Below are 26592 nucleotides of genomic sequence, written 5' to 3' on the forward strand. Positions count from 1 at the left end.
AAAACACACAAAGTTGCATGTTGTTTAGGATGTTTTTGACATACTTTCCAAATAAAGATGATTTTGATTCTGAATTTGTCCCCAGTAGTTGGAGCCGGTCTAGTATGACAACAGACAGCCATTTGACAAAAATAATTACTTTTGAGACATTAAAACAAAACAAAAATAATAACAATGATTATTATTATTTTTATTTATTTTTTTACAATTGTGCAAATGCTGCAGATTCCTCTAGCAATTTAGAAGACTTTGAAATGACTAATAGATAGATAATCTGGTACAGTGACAATTACGCAAATGGTGTAGATTGTTCTCAAGCACGAGTGGCCAGCATTGGTCAACAACAGATATGCAAATAGTGCATAGTGACGAGACTACTACAGTGAGTGTATTAATAATGTATAATTGGCCCAACAGGGATGTGACAACAATCTCAAGACAAAATTGGCTGCATGTTACAAAGGAATTGTAAGTTAACAGTTTAAGAAGTTAATGGCAAGAGAGAAGAAGCTGTTGGAATGTCAGCTAGTTTTAATTTGCATTGTTCGATAGCGCCTACCTAAGGGAAGGAGCTGCAAGAGGTGGTGACCAGGATGTGGAGGGTCCAAGAGGATTTTGTATGCTCTTGTTTTAGTTCTGGCAGCGTGCAAGTCCTCAAGGGTGGGTAGGGGGGTACCGACAATCTTTTCAGCAGTTTTGATTGTCCGTTGCAGTCAGAGTTTGTCCTTTTGCTGTGGCACCACCAAACCAGACTGTGATGGATGAACACAGGACTGCTTCGATGACTGCTGTGTAGAACTCCCTCAACAGCTCCTGTGGCAGGCCGTGCTTCCTCAGAAGCTGCAGGAAGTACATCCTCTGCTGGGCCTTTTGAGGATGGAGTTGATGTCGGTCTCCCCCTTCAGGTCCTGAGAGACTGTAATTCTCAAGAACTGGGAACAGCGTGAGGGGCAGCTGTGGCGAACGATGCTTCCTGAAGTCCACCATCATCTCTCCAATCTTGATCGTGTTCAGCTCCAGGTTGTGTCGGCCGAGCCAAAGCTCCAGCCGCTCCACTTCCAGTCAACATGCAGGCTCGTCACCGTCTTTGATGAGGCTGATGACTGTGGTGTCATCCGCGAACTTTAGGAGTTTGACAACTCGGTGCGTTGAAGTGCAGTCGTTCGTGTAGAGAGAGAAGAGCAGGGGAGAGAGGACACATCCTTGCGGTGCCCCGGTGCTGATGCTGCGTGTGGATGAGGTGGCCTCCCCCAGCCTCACTTGCTATGTCCTGCCCATCAGAAAGCTGTAAAGCACCCTATCGGTCAGTTCTTTCTCTCTCTCCCGCTCTCTTTTGATATATATATATCAAAAGATGAATATGAGACAAAAGTTCAGAATTCCAGTTTTTATTCCATGATATTTACATCTAGATGTGTTAAACAACTCAGGACACCTGATGGTAATAAAAAATGCTTGATCCAAAGATGAATTCCCCATCATGGCTCTGGCTTAGATTCAATAATACATCTGACATTACTACAGCTGTAATATCAATAACAGTTCTGAGTCTGATTTATTACAGTTTCAGTTTCCCATCACTTTCAAGATCAGAATGCAACCGTCATTACAAAAAATAAAGTGCTTTGGTCATTTCAAAATTGAGAAGTTTTTACAAAAATCTCAGTCCTAAAACTGTATTAACTGACCAAAATACAGAAAACAATAATAAATTATAAGAAAATAAATAATACAAAATTAATAAATATGATAAAAATACTGTAATAATAAATTAATAATACAAAATTCCAAGTTTTTAAAAGACAAGTCAGTTAAAAACAAGTGCTAAAAAGTCCATCACTTAACACAATACAGAAAAGAAATTAAGTATAATAAAATTAATAATACATTAATAACCTAATAATATGAATAAATACATAAATCATAATAATAATAACAATAATAAAAATAGACTTTGATTTGAACGAGATCTTTGTCCTACAAACAAACTTCAAACTTGTTTTAGTAACCACTAACCACCACAAAACAGTTTCAAGCATGAATTGGCTGCAATTTCCTCACGGAACATCCATCCATCCATTTTCTGAGTCGCTTCTCCTCACTCGGGGGGCATGCTGGAGCCTATCGCAGCTATCATCGGGCAGGAGGCAGGGTACACCCAGAACTGGTTGCCACCCAATCGCAGGGCACATACATACAAACAAACAACCATTCACACCTACGGGCAATTTAGAGTTGTCAATTAACCTACCGTGCATGTTTTTGGGATGTGGGAGGAAACCGGAGTGCCCAGAGAAAACCCACACAGGCACGGGGAGAACATCCAAACTCCACACAGGCGGGGCCGGGGATTGAACACCCCGGCCCTCAGAATTGTGAGGCAGACGCCTATAATACACCTGGCATCTTCTAGCACCGGCCCTCAAACGTGTCCGCACCTTTTTTTTTTTTTTTTTTTTTTTAATCGCCACTAGCGACACTGCTTCACTTCTTCTGCATTCAGCGGTTAGCATTATGCTGTATTTTAGATGCTACTTTCTGCTTTGCTCTCCCCTCATGAGTAAATGAGAGAGAGAGAGAGAGAGAGAGAGAGAGAAAAAAGAAGAGAGTTTTGCATGCCTATGAACCGAAACAAAAGGTTTGGACATTTATCATAAACCGTCCCACCCCTAATTACGTTACTCAGCTGTTCTAAAACATTCACAATCGCATTATTTTTATTTTGAATTGTCCCAAACCAGTCTATGAAACTTAATGTTTGACCAGGTAGCGAAACTGTTAAATTAGTTTACCTGTTTTTGTGAGTTTTGTAGTGACAGAACTTCAACGTCGTTGTTGTGTCTTTAATGCATGAGTTGCAAGCCATGCAGGTTGTCATCCTCTTTTTGCAGACTTCATCGACAACATAATCCTTGAATCCAAATTTTATTATCGTTGGAGCTCCTTCCATTGTTTTTCATGCAGGTGGCTCCGTCGCACTGGCTAGTGCGCAACAATGCAGACTGGGTTTCGCCCAGGGTTTTCATTCTTTCAAAAAAAAAAAAAAAAAAAAGGCAAACTTTCTTAATTAAAATGCAGATTTCAAACTCTATACGATGTTACTTGTCAAGTCATGTAGTTCAAGTCAAAGTTAAATCAAGTCTCTTGGCTACCAAGTCTAAATTCAAGTCTTAAGTATTTGGTAAGCAAGTCGCAAGTCATAAAACTGGCAACGCGTGTTGACTCGAGTCCCCCCCATCTCTGGTAGGTTCCACTTGTTAAGCCTTATTGCTGCGATTCAAAGCTTTCGACGAGTTTCAGGTTTGTTTGGTAGGCGGTAAAAGGTATTTGGATCAATCTTATCACATCTGTTTGAACAGCTGATAACACAAGACAACACTACAACGATTATATTAACAAAAACAACCCATTCATAACTGCTTCCATAATAATTTTTACACTGAAGCTTATACCGCGATATATACCGTTACCGTGAAGTGATTCAATTTATACCGTGATATAAATTTGAGGTCAGATCGCCCAGCCGTAGATCCAAGCATTACCAAATATGAAATTGTGATTCTGAGTGGAGACCTAAACCTCGATGTTGAGATAAACCCTCCCCAACTAAAGCCAGATGTGAACGTTAAAAGAGATTACTGGATGACAAAACTACATTTATTCATATTTTCAGAATTACAGTCACATCAGTGTGTGAATATGTCACTGTCTGGGGAAGGCAGGCTGGAGTCTTTGGTAACGTGAATTTATATCGGGCTGGGACTGTGCATGGGTGTTTTCAAAGGGCAGAGAAGCGTAGCGTTCCGCAGGAAAACAAGTTGACATCATCAGCTCTTCCGAAGCACTGCCTGCAGATGAAGCACAAACAGTTTTGTCCTTTTTACGATACACATAATTAGATGGAAGGACCAACACTTTTCTAATGAACGCCCACCAAAGACCATTTTTATATGTCAAGACAAAATGACTTTGGATTAACGACAAACCCATTTCCACGTCATTACTTTTGTTGTTACGAACTCACCATTGATGTTCTTCCATACTGTATGCTTAACTGTCATAATGGATGGAGGAGCGAACAGCCTTAAAGGCAATATGTGGCTCAGCCTATCTATCATTGTTCTTGCGCCTCTTTTTGAAAGTCAGGATTGATTTGGTTGAGTGTTGTTGCACACTGGAATAGTCATAATAATACGTGACGTGCGTGAACCCTGCGATGCCTCTACAACAAAAAGGAAGTGTGCTGCTGCTTTGTAAAATCTATCTTCGCGGTTCAGCAGCTGAAACCATCAACTAGCTGTCTTGATTCAATACCATCTAACCTTTTCAAAATTATTGCAAAGTCTGTGCTAACTGATTTGCAGCAAATATTGTAATCAATTACTTAATGAAATCCTTAAATTCCTTGCGATTATGCGTTGAGAAATATTGTTCTTAAACCTTTCGACTTTTTGCTCACGCAGTGGTTCACAAAGTTGTGAACTTCACCCCATCCTTGTTTGTGAACAACTGAGCCTTACAGGGATTCTCCTTTTCTACCCAATCATGACACTCACCTGTTTTAACTGTGGAAAATTCCAACCAGGTGTTTTTTTTGTTTTTTTTTGTTTTTTAGCTTTCCTCAACTTTTCCCAATCTTTTGTTTCCCCTGTCCCAGGTTTTGGGGAACATTTTGCAGGCATCAAATTCAAAATGAGAGAATATTTGCACAAAAGAAACCAACAAAAAACATGAATCAGTTTGAACATAAAATATGTTGTCTTTGTGGTGTATTCATTTGAATATAGGTTGAAAAGGATTTGCAAATCATTGTATACTGTTTTAATTTACATTTTACACAACGTCCTAACTTCATTGGAATTGCAGTTTGTACTTTCATCCATCCATTTTCTGACCCGCTTCTCCTCACAAGGGTCACGGGCGTGCTGGAGCCTATCCCAGCTATCATCGGGCAGGAGGCGGGGTACACCCTGAACTGGTTGCCAGCCAATCGCAGGGCACACATAAACAAACAACCATTCGCACTCGCATTCACACCTAGGGGCAATTTAGAGACGTCAATTAACCTACCATGCAGGGTGTGAACTTTAACTATAAGGCAAACAGTCACAAGACTAGTTTTAGTACTTGCGACTTGCTTAACTTAATTTTATTGAAGACTTGACTTTGACTTTGTATTCATGAATACAATGTTGCTTTGAGAAACAAGTGACCCGACTTGTGAGTTTTTCGAGAAACGACCCATCATTCGGAAAACCTTTTGCTTTGACTTGCCAGTGCAAAATTGAGATACAAGCACTTTATGGTGGCAGTCAACTTCAACTCACTTCACAATAAGCAGGAGTTTGAAAAATAGTGCAAAAAGCCCTAAAAAATGAGGTTTCGAGTGCCGCCACACAGAATGCCGCCCTGGGCGGCTCCCCATATCGCCCATATCAGAAACAGCCACCGACTTCAATAGATTGTATGACTTGACTTATGACCCGTTTTAACCCAAGTGATGACTTGACTGGACTTGCTTGAAATGTAGTGGAGATTCAATTTGACTTATTTGTTTTTGCAAAAGTAACTTGGGAATTGCTGCTATTAGTGGCCGTATAGGCCAAAAATAACATTTACCGCTCAAACTCAATCAAAAAATCATTCACATCCACCAGAAAAAACTCTCACTCACACCCAAAAACCTCTCACGGATACCAAAAATCGCACAGTCACACCATGATTGAGTTGGCGCTCATTGAGTACTCCACTCACAGTCCAAAAACATAGAGGTTAATTGGATACTGCATGTGAGTGATGTCTCTTTGTGCCGTGATTGACTGGCAATATGGCTGTACTCTCACTTTCATACATCCTCTCATCTGTGACCATGCAGTATAGAAAATATGCAGTATACAGTAGATGCAAAAAAAGCGTAAAGGATGGTTTGCAGCCTACCAGAGTCCATGCAAGACTGGGGTCCAGTAATATGGTGCCAGTAGGCTGATCTGGGCAGTATGGCAATAGGGGTAGATGGGTAGGAGTTTGATTCCGAACCTTGATACATCAACTGAAAATAAAACTTACATTAATAATGTAAAACAATAAAATTTGCATTTGCATAATCATGAGTAAAAACCTCTATGTCACATTTAACAGGTTTAAGCAAGTAAATATTTTTTTTTTCTCCAAAAGAAGGACTTGTAAAAATTGAAGCTCTGGGGCCTCACTTATCAACGCTGGCTATGCACAAAATGGGGCCTGAAAGATACGTATGCAAGTTCCTGTGCAAAGTAGCCTATGTGACTTATCAACGCTGCATAAACATAAAATGGGGCCTGAAAGATTCGTACCCAGGTTCCCGCAGAAAGTGATATGACCTATCAAAAAAAACATGTATGTATGGAAACTCGAACGCATCTGTACGGGTACGCATGTTTTGGAGACAAGGAAATGTAGTAACGCATGAGGTGGTGAACAGAAGCCATGCCTTGCATCCATCCAGTTTCAGTAGCAAACGTTCATTTTGGATTAAATTTTGCACTTTGTGTATGACTTTGTTGTCGTGTTGTTTGTCCTTTTTTAATATTGATACTCCTCATGCCTTTAAATTGCCCTTGGGGATAAATGGATTCATTGATTGATTGATTGAGATGGACCTGATGCAAAATTACATTGGTGTGTGGCAAGGGCGACAGGCCTGTAGTCATTCAGACCTGAGATTGCAGGTTTCTTTGGATGATGGTGGAGCATTTGAAACAGGATGGTATTTCACACAGTTCCACAGATCTACTGAAGATCTGGAAGACTGGCGCAAGCTGGTCCGCGCAGACATTGAGGCAAGATAGGAACACACTGTCGGGCTTTGCTGATCTTTTGTTGTTTGAAGACACTTCTCACATCCTGTTCATGGATGGTTAATGCAGAAGGGGGAGTCAGAGGTGGGATGGTGGTCATTGGTGGTGCGGCTGGGTTAGTGTGCGTTCCCACTTTTTGATAAGTGAGGCCTCTGGACTTTATCCACGAATAGGGCAATTTATTAGTGTTATTGATCCGAACATTCCAAACAGCTGAAAATGTCTCAAAAAGCTAAATAAGACAGCCAAATGTCTTGTTTCTTCCTTAATACCTTAGGCTACTTCATGTTGGTTAAGGCATTTTCACGACTTGAAGTGTCTTTTTCATATCAAGCAAAATATGCACTCAATCACCTTATTAAATAGACGTTCTTGGTCCAGAGATTTTTTTATAACCGTCTCAACTCTCTGCATAGGTACACAAGGTGTGCAAACATTACTCTGAGATGTTGCTCCTTCTTGACATGGCTATTGACTGTCCATCCTTGTTGCAGGTTTTTGACCATCGGTTCCTGGCCATCGGTCGTACTACTGCTCTTTTATCCCAGCTGTTCAGTTTTGGTGGGCAGACATAAATAGTTGTTGTCCCAAACTTTGTCCATAAAACTTTCTGAAAACCATGTTGGGGTATCAAGAATTGTAAATGTCATAGCTCACTCTGTTTCTTTTCTCAACCTCCATCAGAACCTTCTTCTGCTGCTCAGCAATTGCCAGTGTGGAAGAGTGAACCATTTGATATATCTGCTCTCCTTCTCTGGTCTGGAACGTGTAGAGACCTTCACCGCTGTCACAGAGCCTATAAACAAAGTAAGAAATGAAACAGAAATATTTCAATGAAACTGGGATGATTCCATTATATTGTATCTTAATCAGACACTGAAACAACTATGCAGGATTTTTTGCATCAATGTGTGGTAAGTTCCTGGCTTAGTTGCATGGGACTGGTATTAAATATGTGGCGTGCATGCTAACCCGATGTAGAGAAAATTGGCATTGCCCAAGAAAACTGGTGTCCAGTCAGAGCTACATGATTGTTCTCCTTTTTGAAAAGGCTATAGCTGAGATTCAAAGTATACTGATTGATACAGGTGCAAAATGATAATCAATTGAGGAGCGCTGCAACAAATACAATAATCCTTTACTATATTGTGGTTCACTTATTGGGGATTCAGTGCATCACAGATCTTTCAGGTCAGTGTAGTACAGTTACTTCCTGCACATCTCTGATACAGTTAGCTTTATTAGCTATAGGATTTTAATCTGGCAGCAATGATTCACATCAGGTCAATTGGGCACTTATCCTCAGCAGAAAAATAAACTTTACTGAGGAATCTCAACTCAAACATTTGGTAATGGTCACCAAGTTGCTTGAGAATACAAAGAAAATGACCGGAAAGTCACTGTTTAAAACACAAGCCACAGTCAGGATTAAATTAAATAAATTCACAAATACCATCCTTAGCCCGAAGAATAGCTAATGCGCACAGTTGTAACAATATCGACAGGAACACGATCAAGTCAAGAGCTATGTTTAGCGTGATTATTTTTTACAACTACATTATCCATCCATCCATCCATTGTCTTCCGCTTATCCAAGGTTGGGTCGCGGAGGCAGTAGCTCCAGCAGGGAAGCCCAGACTTCCCTCTCCACACCCACTTCCTCCAGCTCTTCCGAGGGGATCCCGAGGTGTTCCCAGGCAAGCCGAGAGACGTAGTCTCTCCAGCGTGCGCTGGGGCGTTCCCGGGGTCTCCTCCCGGTGGGACGTGCCCGGAACACCTCACCAGGGAGGCGTCCTGTGGAGGAAACTCATTTCGGCCGCTTGTATCCAGGATCATGTTCTTTCAGTCACGACCCGCAGCTCGTGACCATAGGTGAGGGTAGGAACGTAGATCGACCGGTAAATAGAGAGCTTCAACTTTTGGCTAAGCTCCTTCGTCACCAAAACGGACCGAAACAAAATCCGCATCACTGCAGACGCTGCACCGATCTGCCTGTCAATCTCCAGTTCCATTCTTCGCTCACTCGTTAACAAGACCCTGAGATACTTGACTCCTCCACTTGGGGCAGGAGCTCATCCCCGACCTGGAGAGGGCACTCCACCCTTTTCCGACTGGGGACCATGGTCTCAGATTTAGAGGTGCTGATTCTCATCCCAGGCGCTTCACACTCGGCTGCGAACCACTCCAGTGAGAGTTGGAGATCACGGCTTGATAAAGCCAACAGAACCACATCATGTTGTGTTTGTAACCCGAACCTTAAACCTAACCCTGAAATTGCTCAAAAATGCCTGGCAGTCTAGGGGTTCCCTGGTCAGGAAACGACTGGCAGTGAATGAGTTAAGGATTATGGAGGCCACTGCTCTTAGGAACCTTAAGTGCAACAGAAATGTGTTTGTAACCTTGGTCAGATCTGTACCTTGCCACAATTGTGTCTCTGAGCTCTTCAGGCAGTTCCTTTGACCTCATGATTCTCATTTGCTCTGACATGCACTGTGAGCTGTAAGGTCTTATATAGACAGGTGTGTGGCTTTCCTTATCAAGTCCAATCAGTATAGTCAACAGCATATGAGGGACTCAAATTCTCCTGCAACTTGGTCAGCTAATTTGTATTGACTAGGAACCCCACGAGAAACACCTATGGTGTCGATGTATGTTGGATCATTTTGCCTCTGCCAGGATAAATCTCTTTTTTGTCTATGTTAGATATATCTTAGTAGTTATCATTTATTTGCTTAGCTTGCATTAGTATTTTAACTAATGCAAGCTAAGCACTGAGATGATAGACTGTTTGATAGATTACCTAAAGATATATCTGGATTGTGTGCTATTGTCACTTTGATATTGCATGTGTCAGTATACCCTATCCCTGTTCAAGATTTAATGAAAAGGGCACCAATGTTTTTGTCTGATCTAGAACATAGACAAAAAAGAGATTTGTCCTGGCAGGGGCAAAATAATCCGACGTACATCGACGCCATAGGTGTTCCTCGTGGGGTTCCAAATCAATACAAATTGGCTGACCAAGTTGCAGGAGGATTTGAGTCTTTCATATGCTGGTGGTGTACGATTAATAAAAATGTTGATAGGATAAACTACATCCACTTCAATGTACAGAGATTAGGAAATTGGACTCAGAGTGGGTTGGAAGCTGTACATGAGCAGCTCAAGGCTACCTCTTTAATGACGTTCCAGAATCGCATAGCTGTCGACATGCTCCTCGCAAGAGAGGGAGGTGTTTGTGGTATGTTTGGAGAACAATGTTGTACATACATTCCAAACAATACTGCTGCGGATGGCAGCTTGACCAGAGCCATCGATGGTCTACGGACCCTCAATCACAAGATGAAGAGCCACTCTGGGGTAGACACTTCTTTGTGGGACAGCTGGATGGACGTTTTTGGTAAATATAAAACCCTAATTTCACCAATATTGATATCAATTGCTGTTTTTGCAGCCATTCTGACATTTTGTGGATGTTGTTGTATCCCATGCATTCGAGCTTTAATCAGTAGATTAATCACCACAGCCATAACCCCCATGGAGAACCGTATGGAGCTGATGTATCCATTACTGTTTGATAATAAAGATAATGATGATGATAATGATGATGATGATGATTATGCTTTAACTGATTTGTTTCCTGATCCAGATGATTACGATGTTTAAACTATAACATTCATGTATGACAAATCTACTCTGGGTGTAAATGTATTTGTTTCATAAAAATGATTCTACAGTTAAAAATCGAAATGAAGTGACTGTAAGATGATATGAGAATTTGTGCAAATACATGATAAACAGGAGGGAAATGTTAGATATATCTTAGTAGTTATCATTTATTTGCTTAGCTTGCATTAGTATTTTGCATTAGTAGCCTGCATTAGTATTATGGACAATATTTAGATAGAAAGATGTCTCGCCTTCAAGAAGATGACTCAGCAACATTTGATGGAAGGGCGCCTTGACCAAGGACGTGATCGGATGTGGTCGGGGACGGGACAGGTGTCGTCTGGTCCTATGTTTTGTGTTGTGTCTTAATGCTTAGAATATTATGTCTTGTAGAACTCTCCTATTTTCAAATAAATGTAGGAGCGACGGGGGAGATTGTTTAGAGCGTGTTGAGAGGCTGTAACCTGAACAATCTCCCATGCGCCCTCCTCATGAGTAAAATGACCAACGTCTTCATTCCTTTTGTGTTTATTCATTATAATGTTTGGTGAGGTAAATCCAACAGTCTATCTTCTAGATTTGACAACAACATTGGTGCTTTTTTTTTTTTGTTACGGGATATATAGGATCCCATGATTTACACCTCTCAGTTGGTATCATTCAGGGTGGGACATCCCATATACCACATAAACAAAACCAACACCATAGTAGCCAAAGTTGCTACGTAACAACCTATCGAATATCGTAACCAACGCGGGTGTGCCATTCTGCTGAGTTCTCACTAAACGGGTTGGTGTCTTTTTTTCTCACTGACCAGCAAGCGTTTTCAGAATCTACACATCTGCTCCCGCTCCGTTATCAGACTTTTGCTCACCTTCCCGATTTGAGTACTCAGCTGAAATGACTCTTCTACAGTGTGTTAAATGAACCCACATGTTTCTTTCTGCTATTTTTTAGGGTTGTAAAGTGTCGATGTATCTGTGCCACTATCCCTCCGGTTGAGACATGTGACACACCATGGCTCAATATAGCAGCCCATTTGAAAAGGTTTTGGGTTTTTTTTGGAAGTATTTGTTTCCCTTCTGTGCTAATGTAAATTTGATTTTGTAGTTTTGCACCTTGTTTTTCCCAATAATTGCATTCTTGTTGTGGAATACGTATATTGGGTATCATTATAGATTGTAACATCTTTATTTATCATTAGTTTGCATGCCTCGGTTAATGCTACTAATTCAGCAGCTTGTTCAGCCAATTCCTGACAATCATGCTGCGTGCCTTCATCAGGTAAGGGTATTAGTGTGGCTGGATCTAATGTTGTGCATCGCTCAACAGTCAAATGTGGTTGTGACAGCAAGATGGCCATGCAAGATAAATGTATTCCAGGTGATAAAAACGCCATATTCGTTTGCAATAGGAAAGCAGACACTTTGAATTTTTATACAGTTCCTTTAATTTGTCTGGTAAAATTATTCCTCCCGCGACTTTTGCTTCATTGTCTGAGTACAGATAATCTACAGTAATTTTAGCAGGTGTCGCATGTCGTAACCTTTTCTCATATCAATGTCTACTTTGTAGGGTGTGATGCCGGCTACGGCCTTTTTCACATCCTCATTAGTCCAGGTCCTATAGACCAAAATAGTTTCTTTTTGGTCCTCTTGGACGTTTGGATTTGCCACTTCAATCATTGGATATAAATCCATGTCTCCCTCATCTGTGGTTATATTTGTTATTTTGGGAATGGGAGACAATGTTCCTCCCATAGTTTTAGACCAATTCATTTTTGACCCTCCTGATAGTAAAACTCGTTGAGGTTCTGACTCATGAGTTGGAGGAAGTTCATGAGGTGGCAAAAACGGGTACAAGGGTGCTGATGCCTTTGTTTCCTCATTCTTTTTCAACCATCTTTTTCTCGTTTACTCTTACAACTGGTCCTGTCTCGTCATCTTCCTGTCTTTGAAACATTTGTGTCGGCATTTTATTTCGTCTCGAAGTTGAAACAATTTTTGCTAATTTAGCTGGCTAGCGAAACCGTATTTGGTTATCCACGTGTTTAAATGTTTTATTTTGGAAGGGTTTTGGAGTTGAACATATTTCCAGTCTTTACACGTTAAGCGTTATTTTGGATCCGTTTAACTGTTTTTTTTTCCCATTTTGTGAATTTGGAAGTCAGTTTATTTGCACCTAGAGTGACCTAAATACTGACTTTATTCAAAATGACAGGGTGACAATGAATGTCTGGGTTTTGGTAATCCTCAAAGTTCTACCCAACACGGGGCGGAGGATTCTTGCATCTACTTCCAAACCCAGTTGTCACTTACAATCCTGTCTTATACATTCATAGCTTTACACATTCACACAATACTAATCAAGTTTTTACAAATACGGAATTTAAGTACGTACAGGACTGCGCCGTCGCTCTTTTACTTCCCAGTGACTAGTATTACACAAGGTTTATTCTGCCGCAGACTTCTTTGTCGCGCAATTCACTCACTCTTTAATCCTTGTTTTTTAAAAATTTTAACTCACCAAAGTCGTCTTCAATCCTGTGGATTGTCCTGTGGATTGTCGTCAACCTTCAGATCCCAGCTGAGAACGAAGACCAGTCCCGTAAAGGGTCTTTCTTGCCGTGGCCACGGTCTCTTAACTGGAAGTCGGCTCCACAACTGGAATCCTCAGGTGTGTTGACATCTGTTTCGAAGGACCAATTTAATGTTGGATCTATCTCGCCCAACATTATAAAAATAGACACAAAGGAATGAAGACGCTGGTTTCTTTTTGCTCATGAGAACGTGGGAGATTGTTCAGTTACATTCTCCTATCATGCTCTAAACAATCTCCCCCGTTGCTCCTGTATTTATTTGAAATAGGCAGGTATCTAAGTTACAAGACATAGGAGGGTTTCAAGGTGAAGATATGAGATTAACACCTGGCTATGTGTCCTTGGTCAAGGTGCCCTTTCTCTGTTGATTCCTGCTGAGTCATTTTCTTGAAGGCGAGACATCTTCCTCTCCCCCACGGTCAGCAAGGGAAGTGGTGAGGTGTTCCGGGCACGTCCCACCGGGAGGAGACCCCGGGGACAACCCAGGACATGCTGGAGAGACTATGTCTCTCGGCTTGCCTGGGAACGCCTCGGGATCCCCTCGGAAAAGCTGGAGGAAGTGGCTGGGGAGAGGGAAGTCTGGGCATTCCTGCTAAAGCTACTGCCCCCGCGAAAAAAAAAAAAAATAAAAATAAAAAAAAAAAAATATATATATATATATATATATATATATGTACACATATACGACTGGTTAGAGCGTCTGCCTCACAGTTCTGAGGACCGGGGTTCAATCCCTGGCCCTGCCTGTGTGGAGTTTGCATGTTCTCCCCGTGCCTGCATGGGTTTTCTCCGGGCACTCCGGTTTCCTCCCACGTCCCAAAAACATGCATGGTAGGTTAATTGCTGACTCTAAATTGCCCGTAGGTGTGAATGTGAGTGCGAATGGTTGTTTGTTTATATGTGCCCTGCGATTGGCTGACAACCATTTCAGGGTGTATCCCGCCTCCTGGCCGATGATAGCTGGGATAGGCTCCAGCACTCCCGCGACCCTTGTGTGGATGAGCGGCTCAGAAAATGGATGGATGGATATATACACACACACATACACACACATTTCTATAATTATATATTATAATTAATTAAATAATTATGCGGCACGGTGGACGACTGGTTACAAATCTGCCTCGCAGTTCTGGGGACCGGGGTTCAAATCCTGGCCCCGCCTGTGTGGAGTTTGCATGTTCTCCCCCTGCCTGGGTGGGTTTTCTCCGGGCACTCCGGTTTCCTCCCACATCTCAAAACATGCATGGTAGGTTGATTGAAGACTCTAAATTGCCCATAGGTGTGAATGGTTGTTTTTTTCTATGTGCCCTGCGATTGGCTGGCCACCGGTTCAGGGTGTACCCCGCCTCCCGCCCGAAGATAGCTGGGATAGGTTCCAGTAGCCCGCGACCCTAGTGAGAAGAAGCGGTAAAGAAAATGGATGGATGGATAAATAATTATGGTCAATAAATATAAAGATTTTCCTGACTATGAGTTTGCTTAATAAAAGTTGATTGATTGCATTGCTTTGCTATTGATTTAAAACAAAGGGGAAAACAGCAACTTATTGTTATCTATATTATTTGAGCTATGATTTTACTTGTTGGGCCAGTTTTTTTCCACAAAAAGACATCTTGAATTGGTGTTAGAATTATGAGGGTGTCCTTGGAAAAAGGTCTCCACTCAAACTTTGAGAATCCCTGTTCTAAACAGTCAAATACTAATTGCTAGAAATGAAGCACTGTGAGGTTTTCACAAAGAAAATCTTCTAGGAATAGTATTAATAATAAATAGAGAGCTGAATAAATTTGTAACACAAACGTGAACCTGCAACAGCGTCCAGTCGTTCACGTTCTCACTGGTTCTCCTTCGCTTCCTTCTCTGTTCGCCCGAGGTTCCCCTCATACTCTACTGTTGTTGTTAGCGGCTAGCGAGCTGAGTTAAGCTAACTATCTTGAAAGGGTACGGCGAGTTACCACGAGTCACACACAAGCATCCTTAATGATAATTTCTCAACATCTCAAACGTCAATAAAAGTGAGTAAAAAAACAACACACACCTACACACACATACATACATACAACACATTACACACCTCCATATAAAGCCTGCCTTGCTGAAATTCAATGCGTTATTTCCTGGTGTCGAAACAATCAATTGATTACCTTTTAAAATGGTTTAACTCACTATAGTTACGTCTGGAAGGCTAACTTGCCTAGCACAGATCAATTCAGTTGGATCATAGGAATATAAAACAATACATCCATATAATGAATGAATCATTATGCAACTAACATATGTATGTTTATACTGTAGTAGTAATAGTATATAGTGTTTAGTGTATAGTGAAATCTGATGCAGAAAAGGGTCACAACTGGGGTGATTAGTGCAAAGATGAGGTGAACAGTGCAGAAGCTAATGTTTTAGTTTAAAACAAAAAATCTGTTTGAAAAGTAAATAATCTAGGAACTAATGCCTTGCCACACTTTGTAAACATTAATGAAATACTATTCTTTCTATGTACCATACCAGTTGTTCCATCCCAAAGGTTCCAATAAAAAACATATGTGATCAGATACATACTACATCACGTCTTACCTTCCTGTTTCAAAGGTGAAACGAGTAGCATCACGTCCATAGCGTCGCAAGGAGCAGAGCGGCCAGGTGATCAATTTGGTACGGGGATTGTGAATGTCCCAGAGGTAAATGTTCTCATGGGTGATCTGCATCATACACTCTCCATAGATGTCCAAGTTGGGGCAGGGTAGCAAGAATACATTAAAACGCTCTAGGGAGAGGCCAAGCAAAGACATGAACCTTATAAGTGGTAAAGGAGAGAAATAGGTGAATTGACCTGACTTACTTCCCAATTTTCAAGCATTTGTAATGAGTTTCCTTATTTGTTCATTTTAGGCTGATGGCAACGTCATAATTCTCTGATTCGTCCTCGTGCTGAGTTTGCTGACCCTACGGAATGCTTTTGGCCCACAAACGTGAGCAGAATTTGGTCCATAACATCAATATAAAGAAGAAAATTCTCCTTGCTAAGGGCCTGATTTACTAAGATCCCAAATAGTGGGTGCTAAATTGCATGTTTATTCTTACAAATTGTGCACAGATCCATCTACTTAGATAAGATTCTTGCGGTCTTACGATAAGAAATTAAATAGCTGGCACTAAATTTCATGTTCACTCAGTCTAACAGAATGCGTGCAACTGTTGGTAGTAGGTATTTGTTGGCAAGAGGGTTTTGGGCTTTACATAGCTCTAAAGGTTTTCAGCATGTAAATTTGGGAGAACACCACATACTGAAAATGAAATTTCAAGTGTGGAATTGGAAGTGTGAGTGGAAGAAGCAAACAAACATTACTGAGTTACAGATGCAGCGTGGGCCCATTTGGTGTCCTGACACAGAACCACAGATCTTCTGTGGGTTGAAGACGAAGGAGAGGTGGAAAGCAGGTTCTTTGGCAGAAAGAGAAGAGGAAAGCACAGAGCCTAGAATTGAATGTGGGGATTTGAATGTTGGGACTATGACAGGAAAATCTCGTTGGTTGACATGATGATTAGGAGAAAGGTTGAAATTGTGCGTCCAGGAGACCAGGTGGAAAGGCAGTAAGGCTAGAAGTTTAGGGGCAGGGTTTACATTATTTTACCATGGTGTAGATGGGAAGAGAAATGGAGACCTAGAGGTGAAAGAGAAATTCTAGCTAGACGAAGTAGTTCTGAGCATCCCAGACAGAGAGAGAGAGAGTCGTGATTGGTCCAGATAGTAATGGACATGTTGGTGAAGGAAACAGGGGTGATGAAGAAGTGATGGGTAAGTACGGCATCCAGGAAAGGAACTTGGAGGGACAGATGGTGGCAGACTTTGCAAAAAGGATGGAAATGGCTTTAGTGAACAATTTTCTTCCAGAAGAGGGAGGAACATAGGGTGACCTACAAGAGCGGAGGTAGTAGCACGCAGGTGGGTTGTCTTGTGCTTGGATTGGTGTCTTGTGCAGATTATGTAATCTAAAGGAGGTTACTGACTGTAAGGTAGGGGAGAATGTGGCTCGACAGCATAGGATGGTGGTGTGTACGATGACTGGTGGTGGGGAGGAAAAGTAAGAAGACAAAGGCAGAGCCAGCGAACCCTGTGGTGGAAACTGAGAAAGGAAGAGTGTTTTTCGGCTTTTTCGGAAGAGGTTAGACAGACTCTCAGTGGACAGGAGGAGCTTCCAGAAGGCTGGACCACTACAGCCAACGTGATAAGAGAGACAGGGAGGAGAGTACTTGGTTTATCTTCTGGCAGGAAAGGAGAGAAGGAGACTTGGTGGTGGAACCTCACAGTACAGTAAATCATACAAGGAAAGAGGTTAGCTAAGAAGAAGTGGGACACTGAGAGGATCAAGGAATACATTGAGATGTCACGTAGGACAAAGGTAGAGGTGGCAAAGGCCAAACAAGAGGCATATGATGACATGTATGCCAGGTTGGACACTAAAGAAGGAGAAAAGGATTTATACAGGTTGGCCAGACAGAGGGATAGAGATGGGAAGGATGTGCAGCAGGTTAGGGTGATTAAGGATAGAGATGGAAATGTGTTGACTGGTGCCAGTCGTGTGCTGGATAGATGGAAAGAATACTTAGAGGAGCTGACGAATTAGGAAAATGAGAGAGAAGAAAGAGTAGAAGACGTGTGTGGTGGAACAGGAAGTAGCAATGATTAGTAAGGGTGAAGTTAGAAATACACTAAAGAGGATTAAAAATGGAAAGGCAGTTGGTCCTGATGACATTCCTGTGGAGGTATGGAAGCATTTAGGAGAGGTGACTGAGGAGTTTTTGACCAGCTTGTTCAACAGAATTCTGGTGGGTGAGAAGGAATGGAGGAAAAGTGTGTTGGTGCCCATTTTTAAGAACAAAGGTGATGTGCAGAGCCATGGGAACTATAGAGGAATAATGTTGATGAGCCACACAATGAAGTTATGGGAAAGAGTAGTGGAGGCTAGACTCAGGACAGAAGTATTTGCGAGCAATAGTTTCATCCCTAGAAAGAGTACAACAGGTGCATTATTTGCCTTGAGCATGTTGATGGAAAAGTACAAAGAAGGTCAGAAGGAGCTACATTGTGTCTTTGTGGATCTAGAGAGAGCCTATGACAGAGTACCCAGAGAGGAACTGTGCTACTGCATGCAGAAGACTGGAGTGGCAGAGAAGTATGTTAGAATAATACAGGACATGTACGAGGGCAGCAGAACAGTGGTGAGGTGTGCTCTAGGTGTGACAGAGGAATTTAAGGTGGAGGTGGGATTGCATCTGCGATCAGCCCTGAGCCCCTTCCTGTTTGCAGTGGTGATGGATAGGCTGACAGATGAGGTTAGAATGGAATCCCTGTGGACCATGATGTTTGCAGATTACATTGTAATCTGCAGTTAAAACAGGGAGCAGATGGAGGAACAATTAGAAAGATGGAGGTATACACTGGAAAGAAGAGGAATGAAGATTAGTTTATAAAACAGTGGTGAGGCCAGCTATGATGTACGGATTAGAGACAGTGGCACTGAAGAGACAACAGGAAGCAGAGCTGGAGGTGGTGGAAATGAATATGTTGACCTTCGCTCTCGGAGTGACCAAGTTAGATAGGATTAGAAATGAGCTCATCAGAAGGACATGGAAATGAAGATGTTGAGATTCGCTCTCTGAGTGACCAAGTTGGATCTCTCTTTCAGAACCTTCCTCAAGCTACGCACCGCTCACCAATCAACCCTTGTCACCACATGCATATAAGCCTGCCTGTTCCTGGAAATCCTCGCCAAAGTATTGCAGCTTCTTCAAGCGGTACCACGGCCCACCTGCCTCACGTAAGCCACACTATTCCTCATTCCCTTTTTGACTCCTGTGTCTCTCCTCGTTCTCAAGGTTTCCCCCGTGTTCCTGATCCACGTCATTCCTGCCGCCAAGCCAGCCGCCTGTCCTCACCCCTGCCTGCCAACCCACCTAGGACCACCTCTATTACCTTTCCTAATAAACCATTCATCATAATCTATCTGCCTCCGCCTGCTCTTGGGTCCAGCTCCCCTCCATACGACACAAGAGTTATGCTTTTCCCTTTGACTCCGTTTGAGTAAATACTGCAGTTGATTTGACAGGAAATAATAGATAAAATTTGGTTCTTCAATGGCACTGAGTGATTTCGCTTTCTGCAATGACTTGAGAGAGATGTTTGGCTTTTGATTTTCATATAAAATGGTGTTGTTAACTAATTCCGTGGGAGAGGTGGGAAGCAAGGGCGGACCGGCGTACAGGAAGACCGGGGATAGACGAGACGAAGAGGCAAATGAAACAGAAAGAGGGGGAGATAGGGTGTGTCCAGCTGCCGAGTCATTTGAGTAAGAAAAAACATTTCCGCGACTTCAAAGCAAACACACGATGGGTTTCATAGTGGTCTCTACACCAATCAGAGATCGTGAAGAGCGGGGACCCTCCGTCTGATTGGTCCTGTGCGTGTCAGTGTGCGTTTGCATGAACGAGGGGTGCTAGTGTACAAGAAGCAAACTTTTCTGAAGGCGAGCGGGCACCTGCAAGTACAGAAAATTGAGCAGCATACATGGAATTAGTTCCAAAGCCACATTTTGGATTCAAGCCAGATGAACGCGGCCATCCCGCTAACACCAACGAGCTGGCATGTCGAATTTCTATGAAGTCACAACAAAGACAGCACAATTTAAAACCTCAAAGTGACAAAATCCATTTTAAACACAACCGTCCCACACAATTTTTTCAGCTGGGAACAAAAAACACGTCCTGTCAGCTTGCAATTATGAAACCCTTTGCCCAACAATGCAAATACAGACATTAATATGGTGCACGTATGCTCACATTGTATACAGTATAGCTTTATTATTGTAAGAGGTATAGCTATTGAACATGTTGACAAAGCAGCGTTTAAAAAAAGGCTGCAGTCTTAAAAAGTTGAATCAAAAGAGTTAGCTTTGATATACTTATACTATATATCATTAATGTTGCTACTTGACACTTGTTCTTAATCAACTAAAAACGTGATTGGCAGTTTGTAAAAGTGTCATTTTTGGGAACATTGACATTGTTCATTATTCTTAGAATTAGAATTAAAAGTGAATTGTTCTAAAAAAGGATGTACTTTAATTATTACGCTCTAATAATTCAGTGGCATTAAAAAAATAAATAAAAAATCAACGATATCATTTGTCGTGATAGTTTTTGGGAAAATATCTTCCTAAAAAATTTGCTATCATGACAGGCCGAAACACACAATATACTGAGAGAGCAGAGCAATGAATAACAAAAATATTGTACAAACAGTATAAAAAATCATTCATAAAAATCTGCAATATTGTGGGACTGCGAAGCAAGAACCGTGATATAGTGTAGGATTACTGTATCTATATTCGTTGATAATAAATTGCAGGGCCTGTTGTTCCCAGATTGGGACTCATTGTTTCAATGACGTGCATCCCGGGACTCACATATTCTCAAGTGTAAAATTATCTATGGTCCTTATTCTGTTCCTTTTGTCTCTGTTGATATTTTTAGCTGTAGGTTTTTGAGGTTATTAAGTACTCCATGAATTATGGTCCAAGAGAGTAACAAATTCCTATTTAAAAAAACAAACAAAAATAATAATAATAAAAAAATAATAATAATAATTAAAAAAAAAAATTAAATAAAAAAAAAAAAAATATATATATATATATATATATATATATATATATTTTTTTTTTAATAATTTTTTTAATCATAGTGTTACATGAAATTTTTGTTCCCGGCTGGCTGGCTCCCCACGGCGCACATGAACTGGGCCAGTCTGCCCATGACTCCCGGGTCACTTTTCTGCCCTCTTATCTCGCTGACTTAGTTGTACCGTATGTTCCCATCTTTTGGTAACTCCGAGAGCCGAAGTTCGCAGGTTCTCGAGAATTTTATATTCAGGCTCCAGCACTTTGGAATACCCTACCTATGGATATTACAGCTGCTACCTTAGTAGAAATGTTTAAATCACAATTTAAGGCTTATTTCTACTCTTTGGCATTTAGTTAAAGTACATTTAGGCCTCTTTGACTGCCGCTTGCCCTATCTCCTCCCCCCTTGTCTCCTGCTCGGCGAGAGGGCTAGGAGACGTTGAGTGAATCTGAGGCTGTTGCTGTTTGGGTTCTGCACCGAACAACTGGGATAAGATCGGAGGTAGACCACTTCCCCCAGAGTCGTTGCTATAGAGGATTCTGCTCCGAACGACCGGGCCAGGTCCTAAGGCAAAACCACCGAAGTCATCTACCCTACAGCGCCTTTTTCTCTTTAAATGTACTCTTATGCCATCTTTATGAACATTGTACGTCTTGCCATTGTAGTGAACATTATGCAGCACCAGACAATGTGGTAAATGTTGCCCACTCGACATCCATTGCAGCCTCTTCATCCTGGAAGGGCGATCTTCCCCATCTGCGGTCCCTTCTCAAGATTTATTTTTTTCCCCAAATGGGGAGTTTTTCCTTGCCTGATTGGGGGGTCTGCCCGTGAAGCCCTTTAAGACTCCTTTGTGATAAAGAGATATACAAATAAACTTGACTTCACTATGGACATTAATCGGCAGTGACATACAGCTGAGGTCTGGAGACGTGACACGAAAAGCATGATAGGGATTGGAATAGAGGTGGAAGAGTATGGCTGCGTGTTGGACACTGACATGCCAGCTGGGTGGAGAACCGGCACAAACGTCCTCCACTATCCTGCTGTCAAGTGTCATATGACAGCCTTGTGATCATGCACCTCACATTGAGCGATTAGTTATGTGGACGTAGGAGTGATAGTTTATTTTTTGTTTTTTGTTTTTTAAAAAGAGGCTCGTTTACTTGAACAGCCGATGAGAGGTACGTACGTACGTACGTACTGCCCCACGAGGTATACCAATGATGAAAATTACAGGCCTCTCATCTTTTTAAGTGGGAGAACTTGCACAATTGGTGGCTGACTAAATATTTTTTTTCCCCCACTGTATATCTACTTTGGATAGTGAACTATTGACAGTTTCTCTCCGCCCATTTTATTTACCTCACAGGTTGTTGTAGATTCACCCACAGGAGGTGGGGAGACGGGGCCTATGTAACATCGAAGCGATGGCTTTGTTGTAAAACTAAATTGGGGTGACAGAATTGACGGATTATAGCTAGCCTATTGTATCCAAGCATTCTGAATTGGCAGATAAAATAGACTGATAGATACTGTAGATAAAGATGTTGCATATTATACATAAGTAACACGGTAACCAAGGATGCTTTCTTGTGCTGTGATTTAAAAATGTTTTTTTTTTTTTTTACCCTGCTATGCTAACTAGTTCATTGCGTGCCATTTGTACCCTCATAACCTCATATGTCAGGACCGTCATTAACCAAGAAATCTTGGGAAATTAAAACGAATGGAATTGAATTTAACACTGAAATATATTTTAGTTTTAAGTAAAAACATCAATGTTGTATGGCATCAATAATTGTTAGTTAAAATAATGCTCTTAAAGGTGTGTGTCAGTGTGTATTTGGTAATTAGACCTGTGTGTTCACATTGCATTCCAGCTGCCAGGAGGTCTGGTTCTCCCATACTGATGTCACTGACACTTGCTCCCAGACACTCAATTGTCAGTATCTTGAACCAGTCTTCTGCCTCCAGTTCTGTGGAAAACAACAGCCAAAAATAGAAATAGGGATTTCTTAAAACGTACATCTGGGTAGACTGAAAGTGTAATTCACAACCAATGTGCTGTGGCACATTTGTTTGCTGTTAGAGACCATCTGGTGTGCTGCAGAAAATTGTCCAATTTCACTTAATTTAATGAAAATATTTTTCCTCCACACAGCAATTACATTTTTGGTACATTTACTACATGTTTGCGGGTGTGCCGTGAGATTTTCTTCTCATGTAAAATATGTGCCTTGGCTCAATAAAGGTTGGGGGAAAACTGGATTAGTTGGATCACATCAATGACAGAAACTACTTTTGTCATTGGACCAAGTAGTTTCAGTGTAAAGGCATTTTCACGCCGCACTTGCCAATGCGATTGACGCACTCGACTTCCATTCATTATGTACTTGCTGAGGGGGCGGCAGTGCGTTTGGCAGTGTCGTGGCGCAGGGGGGCAATGTAGAGGGCGTCTGACGCTTTGTGGCGAATAGAAAGAAGCTCTATTTTTTACAGTGTTGTCACGGTAACGTCAGACTGGTTCTCCAATGGGAGAGGGGCTGGTGGAGTGATTTTCGTGTGCTTTTTTTGGCGGACTTGTACTGGGGAATTGAACAAGCCTAAACTCTCGGAGGTTGTGACAAGCCATTACTGATTCTGATTCTATGGGGTGCACCCATTTCCTTTTTTCCTGCAGCTTGTTTCTTCCTCCTCGTCCTTTCACATTGAGCAAGTGCGGTGTGAAAAGGCCTTAATACCTTTGTAGCTTTCAAGATTGCGCTTGACCAGTTCTCAACCGCTTATTTTTGCTTTGATTGGTGAACCACAATATGATGACTATACTTGATCGCTCAAAACAAATTTGCATGCAATTCACTTCAGAATGTTGTCCACTGGACTAATTCACATTTTATTAAATGTCCCCAAATATCTTTCTTGGTGTATTGTTCTAAAAAGGGACATCAATGAACAAAAATGTTCCCCTGAAACCTTGTATTACCCATTGCATCATCAAAGATGTATGAATCTTAATAATCAGAAAAATCCACATGTATTTGTGTTATCATTACCTGATTCACAAGTAAACATACGTGAGGTGTCGTCAGTAAATACAATGGCCACTGCTTGTCGCTTGGTATCCCGAGGCAGCCTTGTGACAGTCTTAACGTTGCTAATTTCTGTCACCTAGACAACAAAATAAAGGCAATACAAGCGATTGGGAGGAGATAATATTAATGAAACATTAATGAAATCGGAGTCTCTGTCCCTCTCTCTTTCTCTCACTCGCTTTCACTCTCCTTTTCTCTCTCTCCATCTCTAATTTCTCTCAGCATTAGTGAGTGAGTAAATGGAAAGAGCACTGAGTGTTTGGTAGAGGTGATAGCATTTTTTCTGGCTTTTCTGCAGTAGTATATTTCTGTTTTGTGTTGTCATTTTTCTGTATTTCTATTTTGTCATGTTTGTATAGATAGGAAAGGGCGGCAGGGTGGACGACTGGTTAGAGCGTCTGCCTCACAGTTCTGAGGACCGGGGTTCAATCCCCGGCCCCGCCTGTGTGGAGTTTCCATGTTCTCCCCGTGCTTGCCTGGGTTTTCTCCGGGCACTCCGTTTTCCTCCCACATCCCAAAAACATGCATGGTAGGTTAATTGACAACTCTAAATTTCCTGTAGGTGTGACTGTGGTTTGTTTGTATGTGTCCTGCGATTGGGTGGCAACCAGTTCAGGGTGTACCCCGCCTCCTGCCCGATGATACCTGGGATAGGCTCCAGCACGCCCGCGACCCTAGTGAGGAGAAGCGGCTCAGAAAATGGATGGATGGATGGATAGATAGGAATGGTGAGTTTTTCATTTTGGGTGTGAAAACTTCCAAGCAATCATGAATTTGACTCAATTAAGTCGTAGACCTGGAATCAAGGTCTCACCGCTGTATTTAAGGGTTTGCTGAAAAAGACTAACTCTGCAGGTAAATATGTGGCGCAGCTGCTCACGAAAGCGCTCAAACTACCGAAAGGTATGGAGCTACATATCCAGTGCTGACCATCGAGCACTTATGAAAAAGCCTGGCCCAGAGGCGATACCCAGATCAATCATCGCCTTTCTACGATTCGAGACCAAAGAAGTTATTCTACAAAAAAGTGTGTGGCAAAGAAGAGATGATAGATAGGAAACGGACAAGTTTGATTTGGTCATGATTATGTGACTGAAGTCTTTTAAAAATGTAAAGCATACGTGAGTATCAAAAAAAAAAAAGATTGAAACAAGAAGAAATCCAGTTCCAGACCCCATTCGCCAAAATGACAATACACTGGGAGGATGGAGGGAAAACATACAAGAATGCCAAAGAGGCAGCACTGGACCCGAGAGCGAGGGGCTACACGACAGAGGACCCGGGAAGAGGTGAGACAAGCATGGGCAATGCAAAGGCGCAAAACTGCACCAGCTTTGGAACGAGGGACAGCGAGAACTGAGTGGCAATGACCTGGCGGTGAAAAAGAATGACGGGAGCCAATGCAGTGATTGATGGACTAACTACAACAATTCAAAAGAAAATAAGAGTTGAGGTGTCCAGAAAGAGAGGTAAAACTGTGGACTAACTATAACTATGGTATAATGTCATTGTAGCAGCATCAGTGTTTAGCCTGGTGCGTGCTTCCACATTGTTTACATTGCCATGGTTTCCAGGTGATTGACATCAGCCGGCAGAAAAAGGGAGTCTTCCCCACCGTTTTCCGTGCATGCTGTTTGGTGCTCCCTAAACATTTGGCAGCGGTGTCCTTTTTTTTTTTTTTCAGTGTTGCTGAAGTGCTTCAGCGAATCATGATGCGCTAAATGTATGAGTCCTGTCTTGGTGCTAGCCAGTCAGAGGAAGAATAGGGTGTGTTATTGTTCCATTAATACAATGGATATGAAAAAAAATATATATAAATTTTCACTCACGACGCAGTAAGCCGCTGGCGGAACGGCTATGGCTCCGTAAATGCAAACAACTGGGACGTTTTAGGGAAAGTTAACTATTTATTACGTTTGCTAGCCGGCAAGCTAACTAGCTAGTGTGCGAAGGAGCTAAATAGCTTTATAGCTGACATATGTTTCATGATGAAAACAATAGAAAATACAATAGAAACAATAGAAAATGGGAAACAGTATGGAGGCTAAATACAAATCGACTTAATAATGAAAAGAGGAAGAAAAGGATTAAAACAGAAATTACCACATACAGTGAGTACGGAAAGTAATCAGACGCCCTTAAAATTTTCACTCTTTGTTATATTGCAGCCATTTGCTAAACTCATTTAAGTTCATTTTTTTTTCATCAATGTACACACAGAACCCCACATTGACAGAAAAAAATGGAATTGTTGAAAATTCTGAAGCCACTCGTTCGTTATTTTAGGTGTGTGCTTAGGGTCATTGTGTTGTGGAAGGTGAACCTTCGGCCCAGTCTGAGGTCCTGAGCACTCTGGAGAAGGTTTTCGTCCAGGATATCCCAATACTTTGCCGCATTCATCTTTCCTTCGATTGCATCCGGTCCCCCCCAACCCCATTGTGTACTTGCTGAGGGGTCGGCAGTGCGTTTGGCAGTGTCGTTGCGCAGGGGGGCAATGTAGAGGGCGTCTGACGCTTTGTAGCGAATAGAAAGAACCTCTATTTTGACAGTGTTGTTGCGGTAACATCAGACTGGTCCTCCAATGGGAGAGGGGCTGGTGGAGTGATTTTCGTGTGCTTTTTTTGGCGGACTTGTACTGGGGAATTGAACAAGCCTATCCACAATTGGTCCTATTCCACGAGACGTGTCCAAGTATGTCAGGCCGATGAGG

The 26592-nt window shown here is 41.8% G+C and overlaps 1 protein-coding gene across 1 annotated transcript in view; it reads right to left on the reverse strand.

The window, feature by feature from the left end:
* Positions 1-3702: 3702 nt before the first annotated feature.
* dok4 (docking protein 4) overlaps positions 3703-26592 on the reverse strand; it is a 33131-nt gene continuing 10241 nt past the window's right edge. Inside the window, exons 3-8 of the mRNA XM_061703314.1 lie at positions 23844-23958; positions 22647-22766; positions 15685-15874; positions 7494-7632; positions 5938-6049; positions 3703-3848 (exon numbers count right to left, since the gene is read on the reverse strand). Coding sequence (XP_061559298.1) covers positions 3703-3848; positions 5938-6049; positions 7494-7632; positions 15685-15874; positions 22647-22766; positions 23844-23958 — 822 coding nt within the window. The remainder of the gene's footprint in view (positions 3849-5937; positions 6050-7493; positions 7633-15684; positions 15875-22646; positions 22767-23843; positions 23959-26592) is intronic.

The sequence above is a fragment of the Phycodurus eques genome, chromosome 2, assembly GCF_024500275.1.
Source record: "Phycodurus eques isolate BA_2022a chromosome 2, UOR_Pequ_1.1, whole genome shotgun sequence".
In the NCBI taxonomy this organism is placed as follows: Eukaryota; Metazoa; Chordata; class Actinopteri; order Syngnathiformes; family Syngnathidae; genus Phycodurus; species Phycodurus eques.